The sequence below is a fragment of the Diachasma alloeum genome, unplaced genomic scaffold (assembly GCF_001412515.2).
Source record: "Diachasma alloeum isolate Michigan unplaced genomic scaffold, Dall2.0 Dall_scaffold_00291, whole genome shotgun sequence".
Classification (NCBI taxonomy): Eukaryota; Metazoa; Arthropoda; class Insecta; order Hymenoptera; family Braconidae; genus Diachasma; species Diachasma alloeum.
In genome coordinates, this window is record NW_021680430.1 from 69,471 (window position 1) to 82,002 (window position 12,532).

The 12,532-nt window shown below is 40.5% G+C and overlaps 1 protein-coding gene across 1 annotated transcript in view; it reads left to right on the forward strand.

Moving 5' to 3' along the window:
• The window catches only part of LOC107039057 (paired box protein Pax-8), a 45,351-nt gene extending 34,384 nt beyond the window's left edge, over positions 1-10,967 (forward strand). Inside the window, exons 5-11 of the mRNA XM_029126174.1 lie at positions 5,785-6,041; positions 8,435-8,520; positions 8,607-8,886; positions 9,455-9,550; positions 9,952-10,179; positions 10,445-10,540; positions 10,741-10,967. Coding sequence (XP_028982007.1) covers positions 5,785-6,041; positions 8,435-8,520; positions 8,607-8,886; positions 9,455-9,550; positions 9,952-10,179; positions 10,445-10,540; positions 10,741-10,967 — 1,270 coding nt within the window. The remainder of the gene's footprint in view (positions 1-5,784; positions 6,042-8,434; positions 8,521-8,606; positions 8,887-9,454; positions 9,551-9,951; positions 10,180-10,444; positions 10,541-10,740) is intronic.
• Positions 10,968-12,532: the final 1,565 nt, after the last annotated feature.

A 12,532-nucleotide genomic window follows, 5' to 3' on the forward strand; every position in this document is an offset into this window, starting at 1 on the left:
ATAACGAAAAATAACATAATATATAGATAGATAACTGAGTGGAGACGAGTTTCACTCTGTGAACAATGTGAAAAACAAGCTTGAAAGAAGTAAAGATTGGACGTTAATAGTTCCGAGCTTTTTCTGTGCTGGTCCAATGCCGTTCGTCTGACTCTAACCACCAAGCTTTTTATCCACTTTTCTCCACTCTTTTGTTCTAACTCCATATAACCAGCTTATTCTCCTCTCTTTATTTTGTTTTTCTTTGACATTTTCACCAGGTTAATGGACTGGGATTTGATTGTGCTCGATTCTCGTACGGCTTTCAACAGATTTTTTATTCTCCTCTCAATAAAAAAGACGAGAATAAGGAGAGCCTCTCTTTACCTCAATGGGAGACGAATGAGAGGCAAACAAGCCAAAAGGATAGAGGAGAAGGGATTTCGGGGGTAGGAAATATTGATAGGCTTGGCTTGGACTGCGGAGTCACGCTCGAGTAGACGGCGCTCCGTCGATCCTCCTAACCTTATACACGTTATACGGAACCAGAGCGAAAGAGGAATATATGTATAGTAGATTTTGATGGTACAGGCAACCTAGAGCGACTTCTCGTTCCACTCTCAACTGTAGAAAGAGCAGCCTCAGGGTGCAGATCGATAAGGAAACTCTAGCTTCATCCGAGGGAGATTTTACGCTGAGTCTAGCCTCCTGCGTATTCTCTCACATACAGTAGTTACTTTGGTTTAACTACTGTCAATAGAAAATCATCAATTTTCCAAGATATTACTAATCAGCCACGAAAATTATAGTCAGTACTTAAGGCCATGTAATGATGAGCGGCGGGTGCGTGTAACAGTTGGTAGAAAATCTGTCGCTGACAATCTCACTCTTGGGAATTGTATCAATCTGTCAACGGAGGTGTCATTCGGGCAAAGTGAGATGGAAACACTGGCTTTTTCATGATCGAACTTTCTATCGGACGGGTCAATCTTTCCAATGCGCACAATAAGGGCCCGTGCTCTTCCATTACTTCCATATCATTTCGCACCCCTAGAAGCGTGCTCAGGCAAGAGTGCCATATGGCTTATGGGGTCCGATGTGATGCACACGTAGGACGGAGACAGAGGAGAAGAGGAGAAGAACGCATCAAAAAAGAAAAAAAAATCAAATAAAATAAGAGATATTCAGTCAATGAATTCACACAAGGGCGCCAGATACTTTCATGCCACTTTTGGGCATTCCACACCCCTTGCTATAGCGAGTTTATCTTCCTGTTCATCTCTTCGGTTATTAAATTACGCTCCCATAAATAACCTCGGGCTACAATTATTCCCAGATAGACTCTACTTTTTATACTTATAAATATAATAGAAGATGAAAAAAGAGATTTGAATTTTCTAGCGAATGAACAAGGATGAAGACCCATATCATCAAGATGATACATATGTCTCAAACAATATGGTGTCTAGAGGTTCGTTAAAGCAGCCATATTTGCGAACCCTCCTTTCACAGTGGCAAAGTACTCTCTTCCAATGGTGGTTGGTTGAGGGGTTTGGTTAGAGGGATGTATATCGTGCTGGCGACGATATGTTGTCGATGTGGCCAACAGACCAAGCTCTGTATAGTAGTGATACCATTATATATAGCAAGCACCGTGTGTATCCATAACGCTCCTTTGTGTCAAGATAATGTAATTATTACCGCGTTTCATCATACCCTCCAAACCAAAATTAGCCTCAAATGAAGTTACAATTACGCTTCCGACGTTGCTATTCCTACTCCTACTCCTATACTCCTACTCCGACATTTCTCTCCATCTCATCCTCAGCCATTGTACTTGTGTACATATATATATATATATATATCTCTATGTATGTGTGGGATGCTCTCAGCACCACCAGGAGTACAAACAAACCCAGGAGTCTAGAAATTGCCGGGTTGCCGTGGAAACGTCAGAGGACAGACGGAACCGCGATGAAACCGGATGGTCGGCCACGCTACACCCCACCAACAGCGTTATGCCTTGGTCCCTTTGTCCCTGACGCTGTGAAATTCACGGCAAGCCAGCACCGGAGAACGCCACACTACCAACTATTTCATACTCTCTCCCTCCTCCCTTACCATCCCTTCGAACATTTTTCTCAATATTTTTTACAACTTTTATACATCGAAAGCCAACTACTCATTACGCTATTACGTAATTATTCAATTTCATTTTCTTGTTCTGGTTTTTCGACTAATTTGAGGAAGGAGATGGGCACTTTGCATCAGGAGAAGAAAAAATTTCAAACTGTTTTACATAAATATATACATTTATTTGCATAATTGGCTCATACAATAATGAATCATCCAGAAATGGCACTGACTATATAGTTTCTCCACGGAGATTAAGCATTATATAGAGTAATGTTTGAAATTTTTAATTTCGATGATATTGCCCTTTTCTAATGCTTATTATTAAAAAATAAAATATATATGGTTATCGATATTGAAGAGAATAGAGTTTGATTCCACCCTATCGGGGGTTACGCCCGCTCTACCCCGTGGATGATATAACGCTATTGGCCGTGGCGGGCAAAATGACGGCGTCAGCCGCCACAACTCACCTCCCTCCCGGGTCCCTTTGAACCTCCAACCACCCCTGTACTGTGTCGGAATTCTGGCTCTATTGGCAGGAGAGAGATGGAGATAAAATAATGACGTTTGCAAACGCAACCGTGTCGCGTACATCCCGTGGAAAATCGTTGGACACGCATGGACAGCAATATAAAGGCATGGCAAGGGATGGCAATTCGTTTTTGTGAGAAATAAAAAAATCCGAAATATGTGAAAAAAATATTTAACGTGGTATTAATTCTCCATCAACAGTTGACTGAAACAGAACAGCAATCTGTACCAGAGAATTTTCACTTGGCACTCAAATACATAGAGGTATATTCATTCAGTATACATCTAGAACTATTGACAGAGGGGAATAAAACAGGACAGTCTTGGGCTGGGGTGCCTGCCTTTTCACTAAAATACGATGAACTCTATAATGGATCATAGATAGAGTCGTCGAGGGCCTTTTGGTGAATCCGACCGAGGGTCCCCACTTATATATATATATTATTATAAATCGTGTGTTACATTGTGCTTAGGATGGTCGTGACTGTTGACTCCGGGAGTTTGCATTGTTGGCTGAACACCTTTTGTGTGATTCTCTGTGACACACGCACACAGCAAACAAACAGCCACTCGAGCACGCAGGCATTTAATAGTATATAGATATATATATATATATATATATATATATATCTACAAGTTAATATAGTTGCAGGGATCAGCAGCTGTTTATACAAACAATGGATTTTGCATTGTCGAGGGGGGAAATGAACACCTCATGGAAACTTGATCTGTTTATTTATTAATACTGTTGTCTCTCTGACTTTATTATAATATATTGTTTACTGTGGATGGTGGTGTTGAAGCGACAATGAAAAAACAAAGAAAAACAGGGTCAGGTAATTTTGACTCGCAAGTTTACCATAATCAAGTTAAAGTCGAAACAGTAAATTCGTTGGGTGGTGGCATTGTTCTCAGTGTACATTACTATGTCGAGAGTTCTCGTTCAAAGAGGTGTGGTGGGATATCAGAGTACACCTTTTCCAGCTATTGTCCTTTAATCCAAGCGTCGGGCAGAGTACAATGGGCGAAAAGCCAGAGTCTCCGTATTGTATCCTCCTGTTCTGGCTCTTGAAATGGTAGATAGAGCCGGAGACTAGGTATGCCTTGGCTTGGTCCTCAGAGACACGTTACGACCACCAACTTACGCAAGCATCTGTCCGTAGAACCGCTAAATTCACCCGAAAATCCTGAGATTTCGGATATGTCCCCCAACCACAAATCCTCGACAGTATAGTACCTAGTTGTCCTTTCTTCGAATTATCTGAATCTCCTCGAAAATACCATTGAAATTAACATTCAAGTAAATTTTTTCCCAACAACTATCAAGGAAGAAAATTGATGGCTGACTCTATTTTAAGGAGACAAATATCTCAACGACGGATCGCGTTTTGATATTACGGATGCTACATCTATAGCATAGCTATACTATGAATTGAAGAGCGTAGCTCGCGCGAGCGCTCGGGTGAAATGCGATAAAGTTAGCGTAGAGGTAATTTGAGTATAAAGTTTTATTCGCAATAATTTAGCTGAAGCGCTGAGGGATAGAGAGGGGGCGGAAGGTTCCCCGGGAAGCGGCAACGCTGGGTCATATATTTGATGGGATACTTGGCATAAAGTCGCGCATAAAAGTAATGCCAACATTAAAGTTTGTGGTTCCAGAACAGAGCTTTGGCTGCTATACACTGCCTTTCTGCGTTATTTTTGTTCCATTTCTCTGATGCACTATACCTAATATTAATATTATTGTGATGCACCGGCTGATGGCATCAATCCCGACTCGATTATTATAGGTAATCCAACTATTGACACTATTTTACATGTACATAATTCTTTCATATTTTTTTTTCTCACTCGAAAAGGGTTGAGGACTGAGATTAACAAAAGTGTTACTGTTGAGGATAGTTAAGGAGTCTAGTTCGCAAGTAGACATTTGGGAGAAATCCAGAGGCCTCGCGGGAGTCATACTTTCCGTCTTCCCCTATAACTTTGTACCACTCGCTTATCAAATGTGTATACCCAAAGAAACTTGCTCATTGGTTTGATAAAAATATCTCATAATTACTAAAAGTGAACAGATATAAATGAGCAGGAAAAATGTGAAAAAAATGGAAAAATATCAAATGAAACATCGTGAAAGATTATGTATATACTGACCATCTGGCCGATCTAATGCAGTAAAACAGCTTTCGCGTATAAATGTTATACTTTTTCAATTGAAGTTTATATCACCAGTGTAACTAGAAACTCGTTATTTAAAAATACTAACATGTTGATGGCCTTTCAATATTGACAACAGTATGCAGTAATAGACAAAGACAACATATAATTATATTATTCAATAAGTTACACATAAGTTGCGGTTTATTAACGAGTGGACGGACCCAGCAATTTAACTCACTCCCTCCCTTCCTCCCTCTAATATACTGTGAAGGCGTGCCACGATAAGGATCGTACCTAATTGTTGCGAATTGGCGAAGGTGGTGAATGAGAGGGCGCGAAGCCATATACACTCACGAATACGAGTCGGTGGCTTGTTCCATGGGCAACAGGTGTCATCTGATTGATCGCCGACGCTCGCGAACCCCCGCGATTACCTAACCCGCAAACACATCGCCACGGGAATCGTCTAAATGTCGAGACATTACCACCGACCATAACATGCGGTACTGCTATGAATGTGGCTATCAAATTATTTCTCTCGTACAATTTGTTGAATTTGTTGACTGTGAAAAAAAATCCCAAGAAGGAAAAAACGAAAAGAAAAATTTACTTTTCGCGCACATTCAACACTTGACAAATATACATCAAAGATAATAAGCAGTTACACGCAAGAATGAATCCCGAGTTCGTTAGTCCCTTGAGTTAAACTGTGATTATGATAACTTTGCGCCGCGTCATCGACGCCGCTCTCTGTCCCATGTTATATATATATGTGTGTGTGTATCGGCTGACGTGCGAAGTGACCCGCGTAATCTTAATTAATGATCGTAGCAACCCTCCTCCCATCCGCAAAGCCGAAGCGAATCGAGCGCGGACGTGCCATTTATCATTGCAATCTATGAGCATATGAAATGTCTAAATTCACGACTATTGGAAATCTATTGCAATATCGATTGTATCCTTTCCATTATGTTTCAGCATTGTAAGGAATAAGGCAGCAGAAAAAGCGAAGCACGCCCATCAACAGCAACAGGCACAGCAGCAGGGTCAACAACAGGGTCAACCAGGTTCAGGTGGTTCGGTATCAGTGATAGCGCATGCACCAGCTACAGCAACTGGAATTCCAACAAATGCGACTGCACCAAATGCCTACAGTATTAGTGGTATTCTCGGTATTCCCCCACACCATCAAGATCCTAATGGCAATAGTATCAAACGAAAACGCACTGATGATGGTGAGCTACACACCATTAAATCATTCATATCAAATTTTTCCAATGAATAATATTATATGAAGAGAAATTTATATCCACTGGAGTATCAGTCAAATGTCCGTAGAGAGCACACGTGTTGCCATTCATTTGGCTGTCATTGCGTGAATCAGTATACTATACATCGATGCGTTCAAAAATATTCATGGCACGTGGCAACTCCGCGCGATGCAATTTTCTTTTTTTTTCTCTCTTCTTGCTGAACGTGGTCTAGGCAAAAAAAATCCCCTCGGATTAGCAATGAATTTCTCCTGAGATTTCTATAGTTGAAACATGACAATTCAACATCAACTTTTTCCACTGACCTAGCCAATTTGTTTTGCTATCTGGCCGTCGAATCTTGAGACATTCACACCATCGCGTCGAAAATTTATAAAGTCTATACGAAGAGTGACGTGCATACGGGTAATTCGATATAATTTCATTATGAATGCTCTGTGATATGCGATTGAGGGAAGTGGCGGTGGCGGCACGAGCGAATGCGGTGAAAGCACTCAATGCTCTCCCCTCAGGCAAAACACGGCGTCGCAGAGTGTGTGCGGTTCGAGGGTGTAGGCATGCATTAGATTATAAACTTCACACAGACCACAGCCCCTCGGGCGTTCTCTATAATATTTGCGAGGCGCATCAAGCAATAACAACGCATTAGCTCGGCCTTTTCCTCCTTCTAATATCACTGCACTTTCCATTCTAATTTGTAATCTAACTAATCCCACTTGTCGATTAAATCAAATGAAATCAATGATTCGTCTCTTTTGTTTCTTCACTATTTTTGAGTGGTCATTAAATTCAAGTCTATGTAAAAATTTGATCATTTCCAAACTAATTACACGCGACCGCTATACGAGTGACTGTCGGTTTTTCTTTTACCGCAATCTCACCTCGGTAACGAACATTGCTACGCTTTCTAATTCTTGAAAGTAAAAAATAAAAGAATAAGAAGAAGAAGAAGAAGAAGAACAAATGAAAATCAACAAAAACCAAGGCAACAGTTAATTTTTTTGATGAGAAGAAAATTTTTACGTGCTCATATATTTCAAGAAATATTGTCGCATTACATTTGCCTTCTTATATCATTATATACAGAATCCATATACCCTATTGCACATCCCCACACGAAATCTCCCTCGATCGGTTTGCTTTCAGCCTTGCCTCTCCCTCGAATTGACACACACACACACACACATACGCACAATAACGATACAGTGCATGTACACTTGAGAGGTCCACCATAAACCCAGGGGTCCAGATTCACCCCAGAGTCCATTATTACCCATGTATTGTATTGCTCAACATTGACTCAATTGCTTTCGAATAATGTCAGAGTGAGTGAGATCGAAAGAATATAATATGAGGGAAAACTACCCCATACGCTCTCCCTTTTTTTCATTGTATATCAATCGAATTACTCGATTTACTGCTCTTTTTGGCTATACACATCCATAACTTGTCCCAGCACCCGGACCAGTGCCAGTGCCGATCGAGTCCTTTTCAAATTTTGTTCTTTGTCTCCCCAATTTTAATCTGAGCAAATAGTTGACCACTGAACATTAATTTGATTTTACCTGACCGTGAATGGGTCCAATTGAATCGCAAGATATGAGAAATAGCAAAAGATGAAAGAGAAAAGGAGGAGATGAGTTTGGATGGCGCGTAATGGGTCCACTAGTAGGTATAGTATGTATAGTATACATATATGGAGAGTGGGCAGGGGATTTTATAGCCAGCTCGAAACAAGCTCGTAGTGGTGCACACACTCGAATCAAAATGGCCCCGGCGGGTTCCGTCGCTCGGACAATCACAACTTGACAGGGAGGTTTAACGAGCCCTATGCTAGCACTCGCGCTCTCTCTCTCTCTCTTCCTCCCTCCCTCCCTCCCTCATCCCCTTCTCCCATCCCTCAGATGGTCATTTAATTATTCAGAATACCTCGTACGCGAGTCACCTCGACATGTCCCATTCCCCTCTGTCACTCGTATTTCGGACCAATCCCCTCCCTTTCACCCCTGGTGGAAGCTATACCTTTGTTCTCCTCTGTGGTCGGATGATATCACTCCCCTCTACCTACCCATATCCCGTACACTCTCCCTTTCTCTCTACACGTAAAACATCCCTCATGTCTGTTATTCTATATTAAACTCCCTGGGATCGTCGCCAGATAATAAAGACATGAAGCATAATGGAATCGTAATTGTTTCTTCTATATATATTAATGTCACATAGAGCTCAACTGAGAGTAGCTCATACACTGCAAAGGACATGTTACATGTGCAGAGAGGGATAGATTCAATTTCAGCGATTCTATATTATATCTCGTGCTTTCATTTTATATATTGCTTTAAATTTTTTTCGCGCAGATGACAATAGAGATCTGAGCGATCATGCCGAGGATGACCTCAAAAGACAACGGAGTAATTACAATGGAGATCAACTTTATTCCAACGTAAGCATAGAAAAAATGGTTAGGGTCAGAATCGATCAATTTAAAATAGATAATGGTGAAAAAATGAAAAAAACCTCAATTTTCAGTTATGGTCAAACAAAGGGTGGAGTATCAAGGATGAGCATAGTAAGTTGATGAATGAACTTGGTGGAGGTGGTGGCGGCGGTGGTGGTGGAGCTGGAAATAATAATACACAAGGTGCCAACGGTGCCAGTGGAAATACCGGCGGTTACTACGAACACGGTGGATTCCCCGGGAATGCCATTGCTACTTCGGCTGAGCTGTATGACTCCCTGGGAACCATCAGTACTATGACGCAAGCGCCAACATCCCACCTTTACTCTCCACCCATAGGGGGCACCATAGGTAAGTTTAATGAGAAAAATAAATCATCAGTTACTTTTGAATTCTTTGAATTCTTTGAAAAAACAAAGGGATACATGCATGTTACATGTAGATTGTTGTAAGACAAAATTCCCCGAATTACCTCAATTTTCAACGATTATATCATTAGATTATATTCTTTTCTCGTCAGTAGTCTTATTTTTAGAGTGAACAACTCATGCCGCTATAGAGTATGTAGTGAAAAATAATTGAAGTAGCCCTGGGTGGTGGGTGATGATCCTTAGCTCCTATGAGTGTTTTCGGTCTATGTGGTTTATACGGCGGCGGGTGGTGAACCGAGAGCGGTCGTCGCCGTGTAACCATTGAACGAACACGCGAAAGAAGCCAGCCGTGTAAGTGGCAGCACATCTCATGAAATTCAAACTGCGCTACCGTCGAGATGGTCTAAAGAATTTGTTCCTCTTTCTTTTTTTGCTCTCCTTGCTCCGTGGTTGTTCTCATCTATAGCCTCCTACAGTCCCAAGCAATTGAAAAATCCTCAACAATAAATGAAACTAATGCAATTTCCGGGGCTTGTTAATAATGGCAGGTGGAACATTGACGCCGCTTGCACCATTGTCGATGCAAGAACTAAAACTGAGCCAAACACTGGATGGGGCTAATATGTCCCCTTATCACACAAGCGGTGAGTTGATTACATTAATATGAAAATGTTTGTGTATATTGTTTCAAATCTATTAATATGAAATGTAATAAAATGCTTGTTGTCCGTGTCGTGTGTCTTGTTTCGCAACCTGTGTACCTACTATATAATGTACAACCAAGATACATATCACTTTCCAATTGCATATCTACCATATCGAGTGGCTTTATCGTACAACATATTTCATGTGTTATATCCTCATAGATTATCAACTTGGAAGTAACACTTTCTTTGTCAATAAACGTGAACTGTCATAGCCCCAGGCTAACTAAGAATAACATTTTTTGAGGATTATAACACATGGCCATTATCTTAGCGTGCTTTGATAAGTTAGTTGCTCAATACATGAATGTTGTGTTGTGTTTTGTGCATGATAATACCAGAGGCCAGTACCGTCGCAGTTTCATATGTCGGTGTGGGAGGGGGTGGGGGCGAACAGAGTCCTCCTGTTTCCATTCACAATGAGGGTAATGCCACCCCCGCGGCCACCAATACACCAGGAGGTGATCAGGGTTTAACGGTTCTTCAATCACCAGTGTCGCAGTCACAGGTTGCCTCAACAATACCACCGTATTCAACCATGTTGCCGAGTTTTGGACACTATGCGACAGGTCAGTAATAAGTCAAAAGACAGGCTTTTTTTCTCCGTTTTTCCTGTCTTGAACGACTATTACCCATTTCTCGCAGCAAATTGAGTGAGTAAAACCCAGGAATGGCCATGATGTGTGATGTTTAGTAGCATAGTCATTCATCACTTTTTTTTTCACTTTGCTTAATGGAGGACTAATGATTATTATCATTTCTCCCGATAACTGATTTGCCACAATCTAATCTATGCGTTTGATTAATTCATTTTTTCTTTATCTGTGTGCTCAGGTAGTGGAGATTATGCCTACAGTGCAGCGTATTCTCAATACTCAAGTGCACCATACAGTGGATACGGTTATGGGACAGCGACAAGCGGGTTGCTCAGTAAGTAAACAGTGAGTATGATAATCGATTAGGGCAGGGTAGAAAAAAGAAAAACATCATCCGTAGTGGTAGAAGAGCCAAAAATATTGACTAAAAAAAAACAAGTCAAGGACAATGTAACGTTTGAGTGCAGATATGAAAATGATTATTAATTTTCCTTGTTTTTCTTTTCTTTTTTTTTTTTCAATTTTCTTCTCCAGACTCGACGTATTACTATTGCAACGGGGATACGCTGGCGTCTTCCCATAATAATTCACAGCAGGGTGGATGTAACAACGGTGGACCGGAGAGTAGTGCGGACGTGGCGAGTCGTTCACCATTGGCTGCAACGAGAGCAAGTAGTGGTGCTAGTGCTGCATCACCAACCGGAAGTGCCTGCACAAAACCGGATCACACCAACACCCCCACAGACCTGTACCTGGCTTAATTCGCGTGGCGATGCGAATGGTTCGTTCCAATGACGATGAAATACCAACAAATGTGTCATGAGAAAGAACGAACGCCATATCACAAGATTTAAAAAAAAAACAAAAAAAAACCAATTGAAATTAAGTACTGATCTCTAGGAAGGGCACGAGGTGATGAAGCAACTTCTGTTACATGCTTTTCAAAGTCCTCGATGTCCTATCGATATGAATACTATCATTATGATTATTAGTACTATTATTATTATTATCATCATCATTACTACTATTATTATTATTATTATTATTATTAATACAATTTTTTTTTTCTTCGACTTTTCTTTTCGTTACGACAAATTCACGTCGTTATGCGCAATCACAAAGTTTTAGCACCCAACCTGTTGGTAGTTTAATTTATAATTCTCAATTAGCATAATTTTCTACGCAGCTATATCGCAATCAAACACTCAATTCCCAACGTTAGGTCTGTGCTACATGAGCCACAGTATTCACGCAATGCAAGTGCATGTGAAACAGCAACGAGGACTCTTACTCTCAAGGAGTACTCTCTGTAAACACAATGGAGGAGTTACATATCTTTTTTCAACCTTGTCTTTTGAATAGCCAATGCAAGGAATCATCTAGAAGTCTGACGATAATTCTATTACCAAATAATCCTCGCTGCTGGCTGTTCTTTTAAATGCTTGTAAATGGTTGCATTCTCATATTTTGAACTTATGTAGCACAAGCCCAATATGATGCGCGATCGGGCTGTCGCCGCGCACTTAGCCTTCGAGTCTTCTATTCATGTTATAACCGTACGCGCATAGTAGGTGTGTGGACACGCCTATTATTTCCGAGGAGAACGTCAACACACGCTATATATTTGCACCAATGTTTCATTTCTTTTTTACTGCGTAGGTGTAAAAATGTCTATACGAAGCCAGGCGCGTAAGTACCCTTTATTTTTTTCTCATTTCGAACGATAGGCAAAATTATGATTTTTCTCTCACGTTTTTAATGAAGTAAAGTAAAGAAAGGGGAACTGAAGAAATCAATACTGAAAAACGATTAACGATTATTACCATTTAAGAATATTATATATTTTTTGTAGAAAAACCAAAGACCATACAGGATTATGAAGTACTTTATGTCACATTCGGCATGAGACAGAGTTAAATGATGATCATTACTATATAATGGATAATAGAGCTAAAATACTTACGATAAATGTGATTGTAAATAAACATACATAACCGAGAGATATATAAGTATGACCGACGCAAAAAAATGAAGGAAAAGATGAAAATCTTATTTGCAATTTATAAACCAAAGCGACAAACTTGGGGGATTAACTGAGTTCTTTTGGCAAGAGCCAATCTATGGAGCCTTGATTTCCACGCGGATATTCTCTCAACTAATTTCAGAAAATTATGAATGCGCGATGAAATCGATGCAAATATTCCGACTATTCAACATTCAAGCTCAAAGTCTCCAAAAGTTTGCTCTTTCTTTTTCATCTAGCCTGAAATGTTCATTTTTGCAACAATTTGAACGAAAAACTAGAAGAATCCCCCTCCCCCCCCCC